We start from the raw sequence: 24,289 nt of genomic DNA on the forward strand, positions 1-24,289 counted from the left end.
AACCTATAATACGGTCACAAGCAAATCCATTATGATTAATGGTCATTGTGGCTTTAGTGTGAGCAGTCTCGGTACCAAACCATACAGAGTACATTAAAAGAACAAACGCATTTTGCAGATAAATCTAACTATTTACACGATGATGTATTAAATATATTAAAACACATATAAAGTAAGTTTATATGCAATAAACAATCTCGAAGTTTCGGAGTATCGTTTTAAACGTCAACTCGGGAAATATAAAAAATTCTATCCTAGAAAATATATATCGTATACAATAAAGTGTACAACGGAATATTTCTCAAAAAGGAACATGAAATTTTCTGTTCGCAGAACAAATGCAACAAGCCGTAGTGTGGCCAAATTATTCGAATCACAATAACGGAAACGTCGCGCCACCGCCTCTCCTTCTTCCTCCTCCGCCGCCTTCGCTTCAACTTCTTAGCGACATTGGAGGCGCAAGGCTAGTCCTTACGGAAAGTAAACGGAAACAGCAAAGCACTCTACCTATCGTGAAAATAGAGGCGGATTGCGGCACCAGCCCTACGACCATAATCAGTAAGCGATGTGATTTTTAAAGTGAACTAATTATTTTCTAATTAAATTATTGACAGCGTTGAATGAGGAAAAAATCATCAGTAATTCTTTTCTGTTCATTGTTATTGTTATAGAATATAAAGAATTCTAAAGCTGCAAGCGAGTAGATACGTGTCTATTAAAAAAATTCCAGAAAATCTTTCTACTATGAAGATAATTAAAATAGATCAATTGCTTAAACAGTAACGAAAAATACATTTTCGGATGATAATTAAAACTAAATCCTCTACTGCAAAAATACGTTTACGTGTACTACGTACAAACTATCGTACATATATAATTTCAACATTTCTTATATAAATATTCATCAAAATACTAGCAGAAATACGCGTATCTAAAGGAGATCGTACTGTAATCAGTTAACAACATTCACATACAAAGATTCATCGATCGAATGGCTTGCTAGATAACATGGAAATTCTAAATCCCACAGCGTCGACAGAATCAACGAAGGCGCTGCAGACCGTAACTTCGATGACCGGAACTCTTGTACCAGATGCATCTCTGGTGACCACGTTGCACTATTATCCTCATACGCCTGCATTAGTTCAAATCAGCCAGGCCGAACCAACACACTGCAGATCTCAAGTAAGTCCTCTATTTTTTTCCTGCTTCCGCTTCTGTTCATCGCTTTTCCTCCTTCCATTTTATTCAATTCGTTTCCCTATTGTCGTTATACTCTATTGCTCTTTCCGTATCTACGACAGCATACGAAAGTATTGGAACACTGATAGCAACCTTTTATGAATATATTACGTGCGTTACACGAAACATTTTGAAATTTCATTGGCTCTATAACGATATATATATATATATATATATATATATATATATATATATATATTATAAATTATATATTTTCTTCTATCGATTTTCTTCTGATTTTGTCTATCTCTGATGTTGGCTGTCCGTTACACAAAGAAAGTCGTTCTGTCCGTGAAACAAAGAATGTCCCTATCACCTTTGAACTTTCTGGGGAGTTAACACACACACGCGCACGCACACACACGAACACACACACTCTCTCTCACGCATACTCTCTCTCTCACACACACACTCTCTCTCGCACTCTCTCTCTCTCTCGCACACATTCTCTCTCTCTCTCACACACACTCTCTCTCTGTCTCTCTCTCGTACACATTCTCTCTCTCTCTCTCTCTCGTACACATTCTCTCTCTCTCTCTCGTACACATTCTCTCTCTCTCTCTCTCGTACACATTCTCTCTCACACACACTCTCTCTCTCGCACACATTCTCTCTCTCTCTCACACACACACTCTCTCTCACACACTCTCTCTCACACACACACTCTCTCACACACACATACTCTCTCTCACACACACACACACACTCTCTCTCTCTCACACACACACACACTCTCACACACACAAATTTTTTCTATGGTAAATGACAAAATATTTTCGTTAGCTGCTATATGTTTGTCAATCGTACGTCGAATCGAGCAAAGTGACAAGAGAGAAAAGCAAACGCAGAGGAGAGACGACAGTAATTATGCCAAGCTCAGGGCGCGGTCCAACCGTTCGCATAATGCGGAAACGTTGTGGCACATTGTATTAATCATGCGCAAACCTATTTGCATCGCTATCTGCATAGATATTACTAACCAGCTCGTTGTTGACCCTGCAATTTCTGGAACGCTGAACGTTTCCCGTTGGTTCGCCCGACGCGGTCTTTGGTTTGCTTTTCGCTAGTCATTTATCTGTTACCATTTCTATGCTTTTCTATTTTATTATCTTTCTTTTGAAGCGACGTGTTATTTTATATTTTGATATTTTTCGATTTTTGATGTGATTTGTATAGCGGAAGAATATGGCTATATGGCGCGCGGTATGGTCACTCGCTTACACTTACTTTACACTAATTGATAAATATTTACAATTGCACTATGTAGGTATAGTTATCAAATAATTTTAATTACGACAATTTTTTATGTATTATATTTTGGTTTTTTCCATATATTACAAAATCTTCAATTTTCTAAATGAGTTTAGAAGTTCATTTATATTATTAGTTAGCATTCAACACAATATTTCAATTTTATTTTGATTTATGAAACTCTCAACTGTAGTAGGAGATTGAATTTTTTATTAACATAATGAGCAACAATAATGGTCGAATATAGATTAAGGAAATACACAAATATTTATGTTATTTCCAATATCGTTACTAATTACGTTCCTTGCTCTGAATCTCTCGTAATTAATAATCTTCGTCGTGTATTGAAATTGCTGTTCAAAATGCGATATCGTGTACAGAATATATATCGCAGATATCGAATGTAAACATCAATATCAATTCTGTACTTAATGCAGGATAATAATAAAACATAAGAAAAAATGTATAGAATTCTCTCGTTTGATCTAATATCATAATCAACATATTTTTAATATCCACTTAAATTTTAGGTAATTTACTATCTAGTATTTCTAAACTTTTCTAAATATTACTGTCTCATTTCAATGTCACAAAACATTTTCTTTGTGCGAATGAAAGAGAAACCAAACAAGCTTTTTTGAATCGCTTTAATTATATATCACGTACTATTTGTTTCATATTTTGTTTATTATTTATAATTGCATCAACCGCGTGCTTGGATTGTTAGCGACATAGAAGAATTGAAAGTATTTTAGGTACTTTTTAGTAGTCCCTGTATCAAAATTTTGTAACCTTTAAATTATTCTCTACAATTTGTAATAATAAACTAATTATCGAAACACTTCTTTCCCATTAGCATTATGTTTTCTGACATAATTAGAAGTAAAAGCTATATTAAAAATGCTTCATACATCTATCAGAATTACTTATTCACAGGTTCAAATTATTTTTCTATACCTACATCAATATAAATTATTGCAGCAGATAAATATTAAATATTGGATTAATCCTTTGAGTGCTGAATACCCCCCGCGGAAGGAGTCCGCGAGTAAGGGTTTCCATAGTGGAGACGGGCTACTATTTTTAATAAAACGTAATATAAATTGCATTTATAGATTGCACTCTTATAACATGCATTTAGGCTTTGAACGTGTCGAGGATTTGGCGAAAATTACCCATCATATTTCTTACGGATTATTAGCAAACAAGTGAAAGATCCGGGTACATGGGATTCGTCATTTTCCTCCCACTGTCCCCACTACGGCGCACTTCTTGGGGGTAGTCAAATTTTCGTACCTTCGTAGTCGTAGTTCGGTTAGTTGCGCTCGTGAGGCCATCGTAGCAGGAACAGAGTGCAAAGAAATATTATACGTCTTCACAACTCTCGCAGTATAACAAGTGTATTTTTCACGAAACGTACAGAAGGTAAACCAACTTTCATTTTTCTGTTGTTCATTGTCGTTCGCTGAGAAATACACGTATATCGTTCATACGCTAATGAAAGAATCTCGAGCGCGAGTGAGGCGAAGAAAATTGATAAACGCATATATATGTGTCCATAGTCCACGCGGGTAGTTTTCGTTGGTAGCATATACGCGTGCATAGCTCTCAGAGAGTTAGATCGCATAGTTATATCTGTGTGATACGGTTCTGTTTGCAATTGTAACGATTTCAATGATCTTGAACGATTGTAGCGATCGAATAGAAATTATATCTTGTAACCTTTAAATTTTTCTCTAAAATTTATATCGAATAACTAATTATCGAAATACTTTCTTCTCGTTGGCATTATGTTATCTGATATATTTAGAAGTAAAAGCTGAGTTTTAACGTTTTATATATGTATTAATATTACTTAACGCACGTTGAAATTATTTCGCTATACCTACATCAATATAAATTATTGCAGCAGATAAATATTAAATATTGGATTAATCCTTTGAGTGCTGAATACCTCCCGCGGAAGGAGTCCGCGAGTAAGGGTTTCCATAGTGGAGACGGGCTACTATTTTTAATAAAACGTAATATAAATTGCATTTATAGATTGCACTCTTATAACATGCATTTAGGCTTTGAACGTCTCGAGGATTTGGCGAAAATTACCCATCATATTTCTTACGGATTATTAGCAAACAAGTGAAAGATCCGGGTACATGGGATTCGTCATTTTCCTCCCACTGTCCCCACTACGGCGCACTTCTTGGGGGTAGTCAAATTTTCGTACCTTCGTAGTCGTAGTTCGGTTAGTTGCGCTCGTGAGGCCATCGTAGCAGGAACAGAGTGCAAAGAAATATTATACGTCTTCACAACTCTCGCAGTATAACAAGTGTATTTTTCACGAAACGTACAGAAGGTAAACCAACTTTCATTTTTCTGTTGTTCATTGTCGTTCGCTGAGAAATACACGTATATCGTTCATACGCTAATGAAAGAATCTCGAGCGCGAGTGAGGCGAAGAAAATGGATAAACGCATATATATGTGTCCATAGTCCACGCGGGTAGTTTTCGTTGGTAGCATATACGCGTGCATAGCTCTCAGAGAGTTAGATCGCATAGTTATATCTGTGTGATACGGTTCTGTTTGCAATTGTAACGATTTCAATGATCTTGAACGATTGTAGCGATCGAATAGAAATTATATCTTGTAACCTTTAAATTTTTCTCTAAAATTTATATCGAATAACTAATTATCGAAATACTTTCTTCTCGTTGGCATTATGTTATCTGATATATTTAGAAGTAAAAGCTGAGTTTTAACGTTTTATATATGTATTAATATTACTTAACGCACGTTGAAAATATTTCGCTATACCTACATCAATATAAATTATTGCAGCAGATAAATATTAAATATTGGATTAATCCTTTGAGTGCTGAATACCCCCCGCGGAAGGAGTCCGCGAGTAAGGGTTTCCATAGTGGAGACGGGCTACTATTTTTAATAAAACGTAATATAAATTGCATTTATAGATTGCACTCTTATAACATGCATTTAGGCTTTGAACGTGTCGAGGATTTGGCGAAAATTACCCATCATATTTCTTACGGATTATTAGCAAACAAGTGAAAGATCCGGGTACATGGGATTCGTCATTTTCCTCCCACTGTCCCCACTACGGCGCACTTCTTGGGGGTAGTCAAATTTTCGTACCTTCGTAGTCGTAGTTCGGTTAGTTGCGCTCGTGAGGCCATCGTAGCAGGAACAGAGTGCAAAGAAATATTATACGTCTTCACAACTCTCGCAGTATAACAAGTGTATTTTTCACGAAACGTACAGAAGGTAAACCAACTTTCATTTTTCTGTTGTTCATTGTCGTTCGCTGAGAAATACACGTATATCGTTCATACGCTAATGAAAGAATCTCGAGCGCGAGTGAGGCGAAGAAAATGGATAAACGCATATATATGTGTCCATAGTCCACGCGGGTAGTTTTCGTTGGTAGCATATACGCGTGCATAGCTCTCAGAGAGTTAGATCGCATAGTTATATCTGTGTGATACGGTTCTGTTTGCAATTGTAACGATTTCAATGATCTTGAACGATTGTAGCGATCGAATAGAAATTATATCTTGTAACCTTTAAATTTTTCTCTAAAATTTATATCGAATAACTAATTATCGAAATACTTTCTTCTCGTTGGCATTATGTTATCTGATATATTTAGAAGTAAAAGCTGAGTTTTAACGTTTTATATATGTATTAATATTACTTAACGCACGTTGAAATTATTTCGCTATACCTACATCAATATAAATTATTGCAGCAGATAAATATTAAATATTGGATTAATCCTTTGAGTGCTGAATACCCCCCGCGGAAGGAGTCCGCGAGTAAGGGTTTCCATAGTGGAGACGGGCTACTATTTTTAATAAAACGTAATATAAATTGCATTTATAGATTGCACTCTTATAACATGCATTTAGGCTTTGAACGTGTCGAGGATTTGGCGAAAATTACCCATCATATTTCTTACGGATTATTAGCAAACAAGTGAAAGATCCGGGTACATGGGATTCGTCATTTTCCTCCCACTGTCCCCACTACGGCGCACTTCTTGGGGGTAGTCAAATTTTCGTACCTTCGTAGTCGTAGTTCGGTTAGTTGCGCTCGTGAGGCCATCGTAGCAGGAACAGAGTGCAAAGAAATATTATACGTCTTCACAACTCTCGCAGTATAACAAGTGTATTTTTCACGAAACGTACAGAAGGTAAACCAACTTTCATTTTTCTGTTGTTCATTGTCGTTCGCTGAGAAATACACGTATATCGTTCATACGCTAATGAAAGAATCTCGAGCGCGAGTGAGGCGAAGAAAATTGATAAACGCATATATATGTGTCCATAGTCCACGCGGGTAGTTTTCGTTGGTAGCATATACGCGTGCATAGCTCTCAGAGAGTTAGATCGCATAGTTATATCTGTGTGATACGGTTCTGTTTGCAATTGTAACGATTTCAATGATCTTGAACGATTGTAGCGATCGAATAGAAATTATATCTTGTAACCTTTAAATTTTTCTCTAAAATTTATATCGAATAACTAATTATCGAAATACTTTCTTCTCGTTGGCATTATGTTATCTGATATATTTAGAAGTAAAAGCTGAGTTTTAACGTTTTATATATGTATTAATATTACTTAACGCACGTTGAAATTATTTCGCTATACCTACATCAATATAAATTATTGCAGCAGATAAATATTAAATATTGGATTAATCCTTTGAGTGCTGAATACCCCCCGCGGAAGGAGTCCGCGAGTAAGGGTTTCCATAGTGGAGACGGGCTACTATTTTTAATAAAACGTAATATAAATTGCATTTATAGATTGCACTCTTATAACATGCATTTAGGCTTTGAACGTGTCGAGGATTTGGCGAAAATTACCCATCATATTTCTTACGGATTATTAGCAAACAAGTGAAAGATCCGGGTACATGGGATTCGTCATTTTCCTCCCACTGTCCCCACTACGGCGCACTTCTTGGGGGTAGTCAAATTTTCGTACCTTCGTAGTCGTAGTTCGGTTAGTTGCGCTCGTGAGGCCATCGTAGCAGGAACAGAGTGCAAAGAAATATTATACGTCTTCACAACTCTCGCAGTATAACAAGTGTATTTTTCACGAAACGTACAGAAGGTAAACCAACTTTCATTTTTCTGTTGTTCATTGTCGTTCGCTGAGAAATACACGTATATCGTTCATACGCTAATGAAAGAATCTCGAGCGCGAGTGAGGCGAAGAAAATTGATAAACGCATATATATGTGTCCATAGTCCACGCGGGTAGTTTTCGTTGGTAGCATATACGCGTGCATAGCTCTCAGAGAGTTAGATCGCATAGTTATATCTGTGTGATACGGTTCTGTTTGCAATTGTAACGATTTCAATGATCTTGAACGATTGTAGCGATCGAATAGAAATTATATCTTGTAACCTTTAAATTTTTCTCTAAAATTTATATCGAATAACTAATTATCGAAATACTTTCTTCTCGTTGGCATTATGTTATCTGATATATTTAGAAGTAAAAGCTGAGTTTTAACGTTTTATATATGTATTAATATTACTTAACGCACGTTGAAATTATTTCGCTATACCTACATCAATATAAATTATTGCAGCAGATAAATATTAAATATTGGATTAATCCTTTGAGTGCTGAATACCTCCCGCGGAAGGAGTCCGCGAGTAAGGGTTTCCATAGTGGAGACGGGCTACTATTTTTAATAAAACGTAATATAAATTGCATTTATAGATTGCACTCTTATAACATGCATTTAGGCTTTGAAAGTCTCGAGGATTTGGCGAAAATTACCCATCATATTTCTTACGGATTATTAGCAAACAAGTGAAAGATCCGGGTACATGGGATTCGTCATTTTCCTCCCACTGTCCCCACTACGGCGCACTTCTTGGGGGTAGTCAAATTTTCGTACCTTCGTAGTCGTAGTTCGGTTAGTTGCGCTCGTGAGGCCATCGTAGCAGGAACAGAGTGCAAAGAAATATTATACGTCTTCACAACTCTCGCAGTATAACAAGTGTATTTTTCACGAAACGTACAGAAGGTAAACCAACTTTCATTTTTCTGTTGTTCATTGTCGTTCGCTGAGAAATACACGTATATCGTTCATACGCTAATGAAAGAATCTCGAGCGCGAGTGAGGCGAAGAAAATTGATAAACGCATATATATGTGTCCATAGTCCACGCGGGTAGTTTTCGTTGGTAGCATATACGCGTGCATAGCTCTCAGAGAGTTAGATCGCATAGTTATATCTGTGTGATACGGTTCTGTTTGCAATTGTAACGATTTCAATGATCTTGAACGATTGTAGCGATCGAATAGAAATTATATCTTGTAACCTTTAAATTTTTCTCTAAAATTTATATCGAATAACTAATTATCGAAATACTTTCTTCTCGTTGGCATTATGTTATCTGATATATTTAGAAGTAAAAGCTGAGTTTTAACGTTTTATATATGTATTAATATTACTTAACGCACGTTGAAATTATTTCGCTATACCTACATCAATATAAATTATTGCAGCAGATAAATATTAAATATTGGATTAATCCTTTGAGTGCTGAATACCTCCCGCGGAAGGAGTCCGCGAGTAAGGGTTTCCATAGTGGAGACGGGCTACTATTTTTAATAAAACGTAATATAAATTGCATTTATAGATTGCACTCTTATAACATGCATTTAGGCTTTGAACGTCTCGAGGATTTGGCGAAAATTACCCATCATATTTCTTACGGATTATTAGCAAACAAGTGAAAGATCCGGGTACATGGGATTCGTCATTTTCCTCCCACTGTCCCCACTACGGCGCACTTCTTGGGGGTAGTCAAATTTTCGTACCTTCGTAGTCGTAGTTCGGTTAGTTGCGCTCGTGAGGCCATCGTAGCAGGAACAGAGTGCAAAGAAATATTATACGTCTTCACAACTCTCGCAGTATAACAAGTGTATTTTTCACGAAACGTACAGAAGGTAAACCAACTTTCATTTTTCTGTTGTTCATTGTCGTTCGCTGAGAAATACACGTATATCGTTCATACGCTAATGAAAGAATCTCGAGCGCGAGTGAGGCGAAGAAAATTGATAAACGCATATATATGTGTCCATAGTCCACGCGGGTAGTTTTCGTTGGTAGCATATACGCGTGCATAGCTCTCAGAGAGTTAGATCGCATAGTTATATCTGTGTGATACGGTTCTGTTTGCAATTGTAACGATTTCAATGATCTTGAACGATTGTAGCGATCGAATAGAAATTATATCTTGTAACCTTTAAATTTTTCTCTAAAATTTATATCGAATAACTAATTATCGAAATACTTTCTTCTCGTTGGCATTATGTTATCTGATATATTTAGAAGTAAAAGCTGAGTTTTAACGTTTTATATATGTATTAATATTACTTAACGCACGTTGAAATTATTTCGCTATACCTACATCAATATAAATTATTGCAGCAGATAAATATTAAATATTGGATTAATCCTTTGAGTGCTGAATACCCCCCGCGGAAGGAGTCCGCGAGTAAGGGTTTCCATAGTGGAGACGGGCTACTATTTTTAATAAAACGTAATATAAATTGCATTTATAGATTGCACTCTTATAACATGCATTTAGGCTTTGAACGTCTCGAGGATTTGGCGAAAATTACCCATCATATTTCTTACGGATTATTAGCAAACAAGTGAAAGATCCGGGTACATGGGATTCGTCATTTTCCTCCCACTGTCCCCACTACGGCGCACTTCTTGGGGGTAGTCAAATTTTCGTACCTTCGTAGTCGTAGTTCGGTTAGTTGCGCTCGTGAGGCCATCGTAGCAGGAACAGAGTGCAAAGAAATATTATACGTCTTCACAACTCTCGCAGTATAACAAGTGTATTTTTCACGAAACGTACAGAAGGTAAACCAACTTTCATTTTTCTGTTGTTCATTGTCGTTCGCTGAGAAATACACGTATATCGTTCATACGCTAATGAAAGAATCTCGAGCGCGAGTGAGGCGAAGAAAATTGATAAACGCATATATATGTGTCCATAGTCCACGCGGGTAGTTTTCGTTGGTAGCATATACGCGTGCATAGCTCTCAGAGAGTTAGATCGCATAGTTATATCTGTGTGATACGGTTCTGTTTGCAATTGTAACGATTTCAATGATCTTGAACGATTGTAGCGATCGAATAGAAATTATATCTTGTAACCTTTAAATTTTTCTCTAAAATTTATATCGAATAACTAATTATCGAAATACTTTCTTCTCGTTGGCATTATGTTATCTGATATATTTAGAAGTAAAAGCTGAGTTTTAACGTTTTATATATGTATTAATATTACTTAACGCACGTTGAAATTATTTCGCTATACCTACATCAATATAAATTATTGCAGCAGATAAATATTAAATATTGGATTAATCCTTTGAGTGCTGAATACCCCCCGCGGAAGGAGTCCGCGAGTAAGGGTTTCCATAGTGGAGACGGGCTACTATTTTTAATAAAACGTAATATAAATTGCATTTATAGATTGCACTCTTATAACATGCATTTAGGCTTTGAACGTCTCGAGGATTTGGCGAAAATTACCCATCATATTTCTTACGGATTATTAGCAAACAAGTGAAAGATCCGGGTACATGGGATTCGTCATTTTCCTCCCACTGTCCCCACTACGGCGCACTTCTTGGGGGTAGTCAAATTTTCGTACCTTCGTAGTCGTAGTTCGGTTAGTTGCGCTCGTGAGGCCATCGTAGCAGGAACAGAGTGCAAAGAAATATTATACGTCTTCACAACTCTCGCAGTATAACAAGTGTATTTTTCACGAAACGTACAGAAGGTAAACCAACTTTCATTTTTCTGTTGTTCATTGTCGTTCGCTGAGAAATACACGTATATCGTTCATACGCTAATGAAAGAATCTCGAGCGCGAGTGAGGCGAAGAAAATTGATAAACGCATATATATGTGTCCATAGTCCACGCGGGTAGTTTTCGTTGGTAGCATATACGCGTGCATAGCTCTCAGAGAGTTAGATCGCATAGTTATATCTGTGTGATACGGTTCTGTTTGCAATTGTAACGATTTCAATGATCTTGAACGATTGTAGCGATCGAATAGAAATTATATCTTGTAACCTTTAAATTTTTCTCTAAAATTTATATCGAATAACTAATTATCGAAATACTTTCTTCTCGTTGGCATTATGTTATCTGATATATTTAGAAGTAAAAGCTGAGTTTTAACGTTTTATATATGTATTAATATTACTTAACGCACGTTGAAATTATTTCGCTATACCTACATCAATATAAATTATTGCAGCAGATAAATATTAAATATTGGATTAATCCTTTGAGTGCTGAATACCCCCCGCGGAAGGAGTCCGCGAGTAAGGGTTTCCATAGTGGAGACGGGCTACTATTTTTAATAAAACGTAATATAAATTGCATTTATAGATTGCACTCTTATAACATGCATTTAGGCTTTGAACGTCTCGAGGATTTGGCGAAAATTACCCATCATATTTCTTACGGATTATTAGCAAACAAGTGAAAGATCCGGGTACATGGGATTCGTCATTTTCCTCCCACTGTCCCCACTACGGCGCACTTCTTGGGGGTAGTCAAATTTTCGTACCTTCGTAGTCGTAGTTCGGTTAGTTGCGCTCGTGAGGCCATCGTAGCAGGAACAGAGTGCAAAGAAATATTATACGTCTTCACAACTCTCGCAGTATAACAAGTGTATTTTTCACGAAACGTACAGAAGGTAAACCAACTTTCATTTTTCTGTTGTTCATTGTCGTTCGCTGAGAAATACACGTATATCGTTCATACGCTAATGAAAGAATCTCGAGCGCGAGTGAGGCGAAGAAAATTGATAAACGCATATATATGTGTCCATAGTCCACACGGGTAGTTTTCGTTGGTAGCATATACGCGTGCATAGCTCTCAGAGAGTTAGATTGCATAGTTATATCTGTGTGATACGGTTCTGTTTGCAATTGTAACGATTTCAATGATCTTGATCGTTTGTAGCGATCGAATAGAAATTATATCAAACCAGTAATACATTTCAGAAAATTCTATATTTTCATCAGATCTCGACCATTTCATGTAACGCTTTGCATACGAAACGACGCTATAGACTTTCGCTTTCGGTTCTTTCTGTTATAATATCGCAACGCATTGCGGCAAATTGTAACAAAGTTGGACAAAGCATTTTTGAAACAATCAAACCGATCGCTCGGACAAGAAGCGAAACCTTCGTTGAATATATTTGATTATCGTGTGTTTAACCTGTGCGTATTCAACGTTGAGGAACGATATTGATGTTTTATTAGCATTCCCTATTCGTTTGGATACCAGAAAGAAAATGTGAATGCGAATAACGTTATTCTTCACGTTTGTTTTTATTATTCTTATTTTTCTTGATTTAAAAATACACTGTTTTTTTTTTAGTAAAATTACGTAGAAGATATCATTAATGTTTCTTTTCTAGCATTCATTTAGTTTGATTAATCAGTGTAATTATAAATCATAATCATTTAATGGTCTCACTTCATTGCTGTTCTTTGTAGAATGGTACTATGGCATCAATTTTTATATGTTTTATATATCTTATAGTGTAGAGTTTATTTATAATATACACATATTGAATATTTCGAATAATAAAATCACGGGTATTATATTTCATTATGTATTATAGATTTTTTTTTAATAACAGTAACTTTATTTGTATAATTTTTCCAAGTATAGTAAAACATTTCCAAATTGATATTTTGCATAACATGAAATCACAAAAATCTATAATTTTGAAAGTCTATCAGAAAATTTCATAAGTATGGGAATAACTATATCAAATAATTTTCTAACATATTAATATCGCCTCGGATATGCATTATACTTCTTATTACGCTTATAAATACAAGCAAAACGATGTCATTTTATATTCATATTAACTCTCCTCGTGCAAATGTCTCGAAAACATGAAATTATAAGTGCATTGCCTAATATTTACAAACGTATATAATTTCCATTATAATGGTCAAGAAATATAGATTTAATCAGTGCCGCATACTACGTTCAAATATCAATTCAATCAACGATCCCTAAAGATTCAAATGGCGGTTGAAAACCCCCGAAGTAGTCAATTCGAGGCAGTTGTCCGGAATTGTTGACCCAGTTCGATTTCCCAGCTTGGTCCAACTTTGCCGAAATTCGCCGTTTCCTAACTCACCAATATTTGATCCTGGAATATCCTGCGCGTTGCAGCGAAATTCGTTTCTGTCGAAGGCGACCTCACCGGTCTCGTGTCTGACGCCGCCGCCAGAGGTGACGACGATCCACGCAATCGAGCCAGCTGAAGTGGCGCCGATAGTAGGCGTACAAGACGCGTCGAATCAGACGGACGCACCGGAATCCGAGGATCAGGAGCAATCTTTGATCGAGGCATCCGTTAAACAGGAACAAAGTTTGAGTCCCTGTCAACTACAGAATTCTGCCAACCTAACCACTACCACTACCAACTTGACGAATTTGACCAACTTCGAGATCGTGGCTGCCTCGCCGGAGAAGGTGTGCAACGTTGTTCGAATAACCACCACAACAACAACCGTAAATCCAGCGGTCTGTAGCATAGTGGGTAAAGTGGATAAAGCGGAAAATACTGTTATCAACATGGCAGATTGCCCGAAATATTCTATCACGAAGGAGTGTAGAAGCGTCACGTCGATCGATAGAACGATCGAACACGTGGTTACACGGCAGATTGATAGGGAACATGATGATAGAAATCACATGGAGGAGGAAGGCGAGCAACAGTTTGCCGAGGATAGGATATCATGCCGAGATGTGAGAACTGGTTCGAGAATTATTGAAATAACTGAAGAAAATTGCGATAGTTTCCACGAGAATTTGGAATTCTTTAGAAGAAGACGAGATCATTCCTTGGATAGACTCAGAGACAGGAAGAAGAATTACGCGCAGGAAACTGCGGGTTCTGAACAGGAAAAAGAGCCAGATACGAAGGTTGCCGATGAAAAGAGCGAGGTAAGAATCAAATAATTTTCTGTTTCTTGTTTTTCGACGTTAGGCGAAGATGTTAATTTGCCGCGAATTTTTTTTTGGAGATCGAGAAGTTTCGCGTTGTAACATCTTGTTTTTCTTTATGAGGAGTAATATATTTGATTATAATGATAATTCACGTTTAATATGAAATTTTATGCTGCGAGTGTTATTTGATTTTCGTCATCGTTGATTTATTAGAAGAATGGCATAACTAAGAAAACCATATTTTTCGGGAAATTTTTTTTTATAGAAAATTTTTTTATAGAAAGTAAAAGATGATCAATTATAATTATTTAGTAATGAATAATTTTCTTCTTTTTCTTCTGCGCTTTACTTTATTTTAGATTAATAATATTTTCAATAATATTTTACATTATTGAATGATTTTTAGCTTTCGAGGATCACTAACAAAATATTGTTTGTATACGCATATGTGACGTATTTTTTGTTAGATATAAAGTAAAAACAATAATATAGAATAATACATTATACCTGAAAATTGGAGGTTTTTAACATGTCACTTGTTTAGTAATTCGATTATATGTTATTATATTAACGAAACAGTGACATCGACATATAGAGAAACATCTTTCGTTTCTTGTATAAAATATCGCGTGATAGTCAGTCGACGCTCGATATCGATAAAAAAGAAAAGTATAAAATTTTTTGATTATTAGATGAAAAAAATTAATGTGCAAAATAATGTTATTTGTTAATATATATAATACGATAGTCAACTCTCGATATTAATGAAAAAAAAATGGAAAGAGTAACTTTTTTATACCACACTGTTTAGCTTATATGAACATATAACGCTTATAAAAGATAAAATTGATTATTTCATAACTATCATTGAACTTAAATAAGAAATATCTTATGAGACCATGAGTCTCTCAACGTTACTCTTTATGAAAAGAATAAACCAAATGCAATGTAATTATTAACACTTAGCCAACCGCGCGCGCCACAGCGAGTTATACGCTTCCACCGCGCTCGGACATGTCAACCCATACGCTGTCCAGCGCGCATTTTTCCAAATATCGAGGATTAATTTTCACTATTTAAAAAACAAAGAAGTTTAAAAATTATTTAAGTGGTCACTTATATTTTGCGGTGATAATTTTGTTTAATGATTTTACATATTGTTTATGCAAAACATCAAATTGATAGTATATATTAAAAGTATAAAAAATATAGGTAGAATTAAAAACATTAAAGATGACTAAAGATAAATAATACGATTTGAACTTAATTAAAAATTCATAATGCATTTTAATATTTTTTCCATTGTGATATCGTTCGAATAACTGATAGTGCATCTTTTTAATTAAGTTTAACAACACTAAATTGGTTAATAAAAAAAAAAAAAAAAACGCGTTGCTAAAGTCAGAAAAGGAAATCTCCCTGTTCGGTCACGCAGCGATGTATTTCGCAGAAGGAAAATCTCCCTATTCGGTTGGCTAAGTGTTAAAATCATTCGATTTCATCGACCGATAAGAAATTACAAAGTATCAATTTTACACAACTTTCAATAACAATCACGTTACATTTTACAGGCCGAATTACCTAAACCAGAGGAAATGTCGGCGACTGAGTTGCACAAACATGCAAATTCTTCGGTCGAAACGCCAGAAATCAATCAAAGTCCAAAACTATCGGAGGATCCGAAAGAATCAAAAATGGAGATCGATCCGAATTACGAAAGTTGTGAGAAGAGCAGGGACGAGCGATCGCAGGCAATCGTTCCGCGTCCACAGATCATTGTGAAGTCGTTCGATATGCCGAACATCGATTGTGACGAACAGGTGGTCGAACCAGTCGTGATCAAACAGGAAGCAGATGAAGCAATGTATGAAGATTATTCATACAGATGCGAACCAACTTCAACCATGGAAAAACCAAAGTGCCAGGACCTGTCCAAGAGGCACATTGTTGAAAAGTCTCATCCTGGAATCGAAAACGTGGTGGAGAAGCTGAAGAAGAACGCAGCTGCAGCTTTACAAGAGACGACTCCCCAAAAAGTGGACGACTCGAAGGATAAGAACGCAGAAAATCTTCGTTCAAGGAAACATTCAGAAACAACACCGAGAAAACTAGAAAACGGTTTGAAAAAACACATTCTAAGATCCTGCGAGAACTCTCAGTTCATGGAAAAATATGAAGTGGCACGAGAACTTGAGGTATCTTTTTCGGAAAATGCTCGTTCGGCTAAAGATTCTCAGGATGTTCCTAATTACGTAACAACGACCGAACATCCTTGCGATTCTCCTACGAGTAGCAAGCATCCCCTGTCCAGAAACCACTTCCCACACAATAATAACGACACGAGAAACAATAACGATAATACGAAGTTAAACGACGATAAAGAACCTGTCGTGAAAAAGGAGAATGTCTCGCCGCCCGAGGTCTGTGAAGTGGAAATGCAATGCACGAACAATAACACGGTGACGCCTAAAAAAGGAAAATTGGAACCGTTAGAAAACTCGGCGGCCTTGACGTTTAATAATGAAACTCCCAAATCTAGATTAATGATTAATCCTAAACCGAGACCTATAGTTGATATTAGCGGATTGGAATTGCTGTCGAACAGTATCGAGGAGTTGGAACGCTTGAGATCAAACGGCAATAGAAAATCTGAATTAGAGAGATCGGCTATCAGGGGCAGGATAATTTTTCCTCTGGAAGAGCGCCTCAGCCACAACAACAACGAGAACAGCCCTTTGGGGGTGTTGTGTGCTTTGGCAGAGCAAAGATTTATGGAGGAAGTAGGGGATAGAACTCCCCGGAGGTCGAATCTGGAGAGTTCCGAAGAAATATCTCATGCTGGTAGACTACTATTGAACCTGGGCAGAGCGAATGTCCCAGAAAATGAAACAAAGACATCGGAAAAGAGAAAATACGTGGAAGAAAATTCCGAAAACCTCAAGAGGCTCAAAACCGATGGCGAGTTGGAAGATGAGGAATTTAAATACGACTCATATTCCGAAGATGATGATTTTGATCAACAGTACGATGAAAATGAGCGAGAAAGAATTGTGTCTATGACGACTGAGAATACGAGAGGAAGCATAGATTTTTCCGAAGAAGACGATATTTGCACCGATGATGAAGAGAATGATGTATTAAAAGACGCTCCCCTTGGTACTAGTAGTCCTTGCAATAATGTAAACTATGAAAGAAAAGAAGATTTTGAGGAGTATGAAAGAAAGGCATACGAACAGTATCATAGGAGTGAATCTTATAGCAGCAAGGAATCTATTGATGATAATTTATCGGATTCTGATGTTGAAATGTACGACGAAAAGATGTGTGCGGATGATAAAATGGTGGAGAACGACGAAGATTGCAAATATGAGGAAAGAAGACATATCTTGGTAGAAAATCGAGATTGTCACGATTATAGAAATTTGCAAGCAAAACTAGACGCAAAGAAGTTTATCGCTAGAAAAGGGCACATTGATAATGACGCAGACTGGCCGAATATGGATGCCATGGAACTTGACATGAGAGTCAGGTTGGCTGACATTCAAAGACAATATAGAGAAAAGCAGAAGGAATTGTCTAAATTGATCCCGAAGAAAGACGAAAAGAAGAGTCCTGGAAGACCGCGCAAGAAGAGCCATTCTTCTAAGTAAGTCAAATTCTATACTTTATTATTAAATCATTTTAAATGTATTTACGTAGATATAAATTTTGCTATTTCATATATTTATGTTAAAGTGTATATGCTTAAAGTATTTTTTATAGTATATCATTTGAAAAATCATTATATATGCATGCATTTAATTATATATTTCTAGATAACAAAATTTCACCACTTCATACTTTCACAAACGAAGTCTTATATGAAACTCTTTATCAGAGATTAATGTAAAAAGATTTTGTTTCACATTATTAACTTACTTTTTCACGTAGGATCGTTCCTTTCTCGTAACGACTAAGACAATTTTTATAGTTTGAAAAAAATATGGTTTATAAATATATATATGCAGAATAATTTTCTTACTGCAAGATTTCTTGAATAATTTAATAGAAAAAAACCTTGATTAAAATTTTAATAGAAAATCATTGAGTTACCGTAAAAACGATTAATAAACCACTATTAATAATGTTTACAGTTCCGATCACGGTCTCCTCACATCCCCACCTACGCTAGAATCGACGTCTTCACCCAACAAATCTCCATCGCAACCGTCCGATGGAGCTCCGCAGCCATTAGCTTCAGCTGTCCTAGCAATGCCAAGATGTAATGTGAATTTGGTAAAACTGGGTGAACAAAGGAGCCACATTAAATTACTGGATAGTATACCAAGTATTCCCATGCCCGTTGCACCAGTTGCTTCGCCAGTCACCGTACTACCATCAAACAAATTGCCGCAAGAGGACGACGAGAAAGGCGCAGGACGGGTAAATCGAACACTAACTATGAAAAACAAAACAACAGAAAAGACAGAAGCAGACTATTAAATAATTAAAAACTAATAAAACTTTAACAGTTTATATTTGTAATTATAATTCAAAATTTTAGAAGTGAGGGCAATTCTGTTATTTTTGACGAACTAAGATACCAAATTAAAACGCGAGAAATTGTTAAGAAAAAAGGAGAAACATTAGAAAATAAGAAAAGATTTATTTTAATGATAAAGAATAATGACGAAAAATTGCTTATCTGTAATGCTCAAATTAAAAATAGTTATAATGTATTATATATATATATAATACATATAATATATATAATAATATATATAATACATTATAACTATACTTATATATATATATTATATATATATAAGTATTATATATATATATATTATATATATATAAGTAATAATATATATATAATATATATATATAATAATATATATAATATATATATAATAATATATATATATAAGTATAGTTATAATGTATTATATATATTATTATATATATTATATGTATTATATATATATATAATATATATAATACATATATATATATATTATATATATATATATTTTGTATATAAATTTTAGTATATATATATAAACATAATATTATATATCATATATATATAACATATATTGATTATATTGTCATGGTAATTAAGATCTTTATTGATATACTTCATTTATGTGATACGTTTTATTAATTTCATTAATTTTAAAATTTCGAATATTTTTATGACAATTAAACATTAAGATTAGTAGGAATGAATATCTCATAATTGAAATGTATCAGTTAAGTTCAGCAGCACTAAATTGGTTAATAAAAGAAATAGAACGCGTTGCCAAGCTCAAAACGGGATATCTCCCCGATCGGTCATGCAGCAATGTATTTTAAAGCGGGGAGATCTCCTATTCGGCTGACTAAGTATTAAATATAAGAAGCTAAGGAGACTATAACATATGTGTATAAGTAAAGAATCTTTTTCTAATAAATGTCATCAGATCTCTGACAAATGTATGCAACTTGGATATGATACATCATCTCCAGCACCTACTATCGCGAGTTCTAGTTCAGCATCGAAGAAACGGAAGGTTGGTCGACCCAGGAAGTTAATGTGCTCATCCGGAGGTGTCAGACACCTTACGGAAACGATAGTTGCTAAGAAACCTAAGAGCAAAAGTTCTTTGGTGGGCTATCTTTTGTCGAAGAATAGGCATCTTCAAACAAAAGTGAGTTTTGCTTCTAGATTTGTTTATTAAATGCTTCAGATATATTTATAAAATATATCTGAATACACTATATTTATAAAATATATGCAATACAGTATAGAGAAAGATATATGAATTTTGATTTTATTATATTTATCATACACAACGTTCTATCTTATTTCATAATACTGCAATTATAAAATAATTTCATTACGAACTATAATTTTAGAATAATATAATACGTAATTATTAGGTTGTCCAGAAAGTTCTTTTCGTTTTTTTTAATAGGAGGTAAGTACAAAATATATTTCCTACTCTTCTGAAATAATGTATGGTCCTTTCTCTTCTACCATCTTTTGTCATCTCTCCGGGAGTCTCATAATGCCATTTTTCCAAAATTCTCTTGGCTTACTTTTAAAATATTCTTCGAGGCCGTTTTTCACTTCGTTTACTTATTTGAATCTTCTATTGCGAAGAAAATTCTTTAGGGAGAGAAATAAATAATAGTCCGATGATGCAAGATCTGGAGAGTATGGAGGGTGTGATAAAACATTCCAATCAAACTCTAGAAGTCTCGTTCGCACTGCTAAAGAAACATGTGACCTCGCGTTATCGTGGTGGAACACGACACCACTTCTCCACGTTTTGTGATAACGGCTTCCTTAAGTTTTTCGAATTGGGTGCAATATTTTTCACTGTTGATCGTTTGCTCTTACGGAATTCGTAGTAGAGGATACCCTTCCAGTCTTAGCAAATTAAAAGCAGCACCTTCTTCGGGTGAAATCCAGGTCTTGCTACCGTTGGAGAACGCTTATGTCGATTCGACCAAGATCGCTTGCGCGCAGTGTCGTCGTAGAGAATCTAACTTTCATCTCCAGTAATTAATTTCTTTAAAAATGGCTCTCTTTTGTCGCGTTGAATTAACAAATCGCATGTCGAGATTCGATTCAGGAGATTGCTCTCCGTCAGTTCCTGGGGGCCCACACTTCGTAGCAATCAACGTACCAAAGCTTTGTTAAATGTTCATGAATCGTTGTTCACGGAATGTTTAAAGCATCTGCTATCTCACAAATACTAGACCTTGGGTTTTCATCGAGGTAGGTCTTGATAAGGTCATTATTAGTGGTGGATGGACATTCGCTGCAATCTTCATCTTTCAGATTAAAATTTTCGGCTCTAAACCTTCTAAATTCCAGATTGTTTGAACAGTTGTAGACCGATCACCATAAACGTCACAAATCTCCTTTGCAGCGTTTTTAGGCGTACTGTCTTTTGTAACATGTTGACTGCCATGACACCTGTATTCGGGTGACAGCAAAGTTTTCGGTAGCGCCGCATCACCCGTATTCGGGTGGCGCTTATTTGACTACTTGCGAAGGGTCGTCGTAGGTATTTGAAAAGATATTCCAGAGGAAATAATAATACTATTGAATTGTTATAAAAGTAATACGAAAATGGTTTACAATGTGCAATGTTCGTTCTTGGTAGAAAAGTTTCTCTGCAAGCTGTAGACATACATTGTGTGCGATGAGAATACCTAACAGAGAAAGCTTGGTACTGCGGCACGCGTGGCCTGAAAGAGATTTCATTAAAAACACGCGTGGCAGTCAACGTGTTAAAGCAGTGAAACATAACATGACGAAAATGCATCTTTTGGTCTTCCATCTTTCACCACGCAAAAGACACTCAATACACTTTCTACTAACATCGAGAACTGTTCTCTTGCCTCACCAGAGGATAACTAATGATCACACGATTGACGGTAGAGTGGTTTGTTTACTTAAGCAGAACGAGGTAAGGCACTGAGCGGCGAACGCGAAAGAACTTTCCGGACGATCTAATATTATATTTTCTAATATATAATTATTTTGTTATTACACATGAGGCATAATTTCATTTTATTTGTATAAACAGTATGTGGGAAAAACTGGTTATACTCCACTACCGTTCAAGACTGGGCTATCTTCCATAAAATCTTCTTCCAAGAGTCACAAATCGACAAAATCAAAGCCGAAACCAGCGAAACAAACTCCTTTACACAATAAGAATGTGATCAGCTCCATTATCGCGGAAAAGGCAAAATTAAGTCAAGAAGTGAAATTGGATAAACAAAGCAAGATGAAGCCGAAATTGAAAGCTGAAGCGAAGGTGAAGACGTGGGAAGATGACGAAACCAGCAGTGTCACTGAAAATATATCGCCAGAAACCATCGCGGAGGAACCAGTGAAGGTAACGTAAAGAGAAAGATTCAATTATCAAACTATTCAACATTAGACATTAATAGAAAAAAAAGAAAGAGAAAAAGAATTACCCCCTCCCAAAAATTGATCTTATAGATATACGAATACAATTTCAGAGTACGTAAATAGGATATTTTTTGAGGGTTAATAATTGAGATAAAGTTATACAGAATTTATATGTAAAATTTTTTAGAGAAAGTAGTATAATTAATATATCTTCCACCATTCACCGCTTCTTCAAGAAATACAAATTCCACTATAATCAAACGCCATTCCTACTGAGGTGATATGTCGTGATAGGGTCGGAAGGAAAACTCAGATTTATTGAACGATAAATGTTTATTCACTCTAATGTCAATGAGTACACTTGACGCAGGATTCGCGATTATATTCGGTTCGCGAATGCGCGGTTATAAGATAGAGCTTGGATAGCTACGATTCGAGATGCGCTGCGAGTGCGGACAATGATTGCACGAGATGTCGAGAGCTTAGATAATTATTCGACTCGAACCGTGTAAGTATAACGATCGTGATATGTTGACTCGCGGTAATAGACTGACTTTTTGTCGCGATGCTGCTGCGGAGGAAGACTGCGTTGGGATGTGTCTAAGGATGCGAAGGCATCGGATTCGTTGAGAAAAGCTTTGGTTCGGAAAGTGAGGGAAATGTACGTTAATGTTTATTGGCTAATTCGCGTTGGTCGTTGGAAAAGGATGCTAGCTGCCCTTGAGAGGGTGTTGCTAGCGGGAAGCATCATACGTGAGAGATAGCAGATTTCTCGTGTGTCCCCGTGATAGGTGGTCGACTTCGAGATTGATAAACAAAGACTGTTTGTCTCTTTGGGGAACCTTAGCTAAAATAAATCCTAAGATTTATAGCGGTCATTAGGCTAGCTGGAAATATTCGGTACGATCATCTTGTCCGCAGGTATAGGGTCTTTGTGCCGTGCGTCACGCGACGTAAACTGTTGGGAAGTTTACTGTCAAGTGCCGCCACACTACCAATATTTCATCCACTGTAATCTACTCTCTGATTCATTAGGAAATCCCAGTGGACACGGCCGAACCTGCCGAAAACGAACCCGAGAAAAACAAACACGAGAAATCGAAGAAGAAGAAGCGGAAGTCCAGTTCGTCATCGCCATCGCGACATAAGTTGAGCGATCGAGACAAGAGAGAGTCAAAACGTCGAAAGTCGCTCGAGTGCAAAGAGTGCAAGGAATGCGCGAAGGCTGCCCGAGCGGAGAAGACGGAGAATGTGAACAAATGCAAATTAACGTCGGCGCACTTGGCTATAGACCAGTTGAGGGTCTTAACTGCGATGGGTGGTCTATTTTACGCCGGAAGGCTGAGCGCGGTTCAGGCGCCTGACGTTTATGCGATCACGCTGGACGGCGAACGGGGCAACAGGCCTCACATCCATTCCAGAGAAGAGATTCTACGAGACGCGGTAAATTAACGTTGATTTATTTTACTCTATCTTTCGTCCGTATAGAGGGCTCATGTTCCTGTTTTCCGTTACTGTTTACAGATCGTCGAGGTCTGTCCCACTTCCACGAAAGAGCTACCGCCTGGCACGAGATTATGCGCCTACTGGAGCCAGCAATATCGTTGCTTGTATCCGGGTACCTCGGTCGAACCATCGGAACCTGACCCTGAGCTCGATGAGAAGTTTGTTAGCGTGGAGTTTGATGACGGGGATAGCGGCAGGATAGCTTTAGATGACATTAGACTGTTGCAGCCTGATTATCCAGTTGTCGGTAAGTTTGGATGTTTTCTAATGTATTAGGTTGTCCAAAAAGTTTTTTTCGTTTTATGAGAAAATAATAGATATAATAATAGAT

The 24,289-nt window shown here is 36.3% G+C and overlaps 1 protein-coding gene across 6 annotated transcripts in view; it reads left to right on the forward strand.

The window, feature by feature from the left end:
* Positions 1–24,289, forward strand: part of wge (BAH domain and coiled-coil containing protein winged eye) — a 360,478-nt gene that overhangs the window by 320,379 nt on the left and 15,810 nt on the right. For 5 of the 6 annotated variants that reach the window (XM_076621851.1, XM_076621843.1, XM_076621855.1 and 2 more), the window contains 9 exons: positions 334–558; positions 1,031–1,185; positions 13,776–14,552; positions 16,127–18,201; positions 18,689–18,977; positions 20,000–20,227; positions 22,121–22,435; positions 23,488–23,895; positions 23,977–24,205. In XM_076621851.1, coding sequence (XP_076477966.1) covers positions 334–558; positions 1,031–1,185; positions 13,776–14,552; positions 16,127–18,201; positions 18,689–18,977; positions 20,000–20,227; positions 22,121–22,435; positions 23,488–23,895; positions 23,977–24,205 — 4,701 coding nt within the window. The remainder of the gene's footprint in view (positions 1–333; positions 559–1,030; positions 1,186–13,775; positions 14,553–16,126; positions 18,202–18,688; positions 18,978–19,999; positions 20,228–22,120; positions 22,436–23,487; positions 23,896–23,976; positions 24,206–24,289) is intronic. The other variant, XM_076621857.1, reaches the window with a different exon arrangement.

This window comes from Bombus vancouverensis, chromosome 1 (assembly GCF_051014615.1).
Source record: "Bombus vancouverensis nearcticus chromosome 1, iyBomVanc1_principal, whole genome shotgun sequence".
NCBI classification, from domain to species: Eukaryota; Metazoa; Arthropoda; class Insecta; order Hymenoptera; family Apidae; genus Bombus; species Bombus vancouverensis.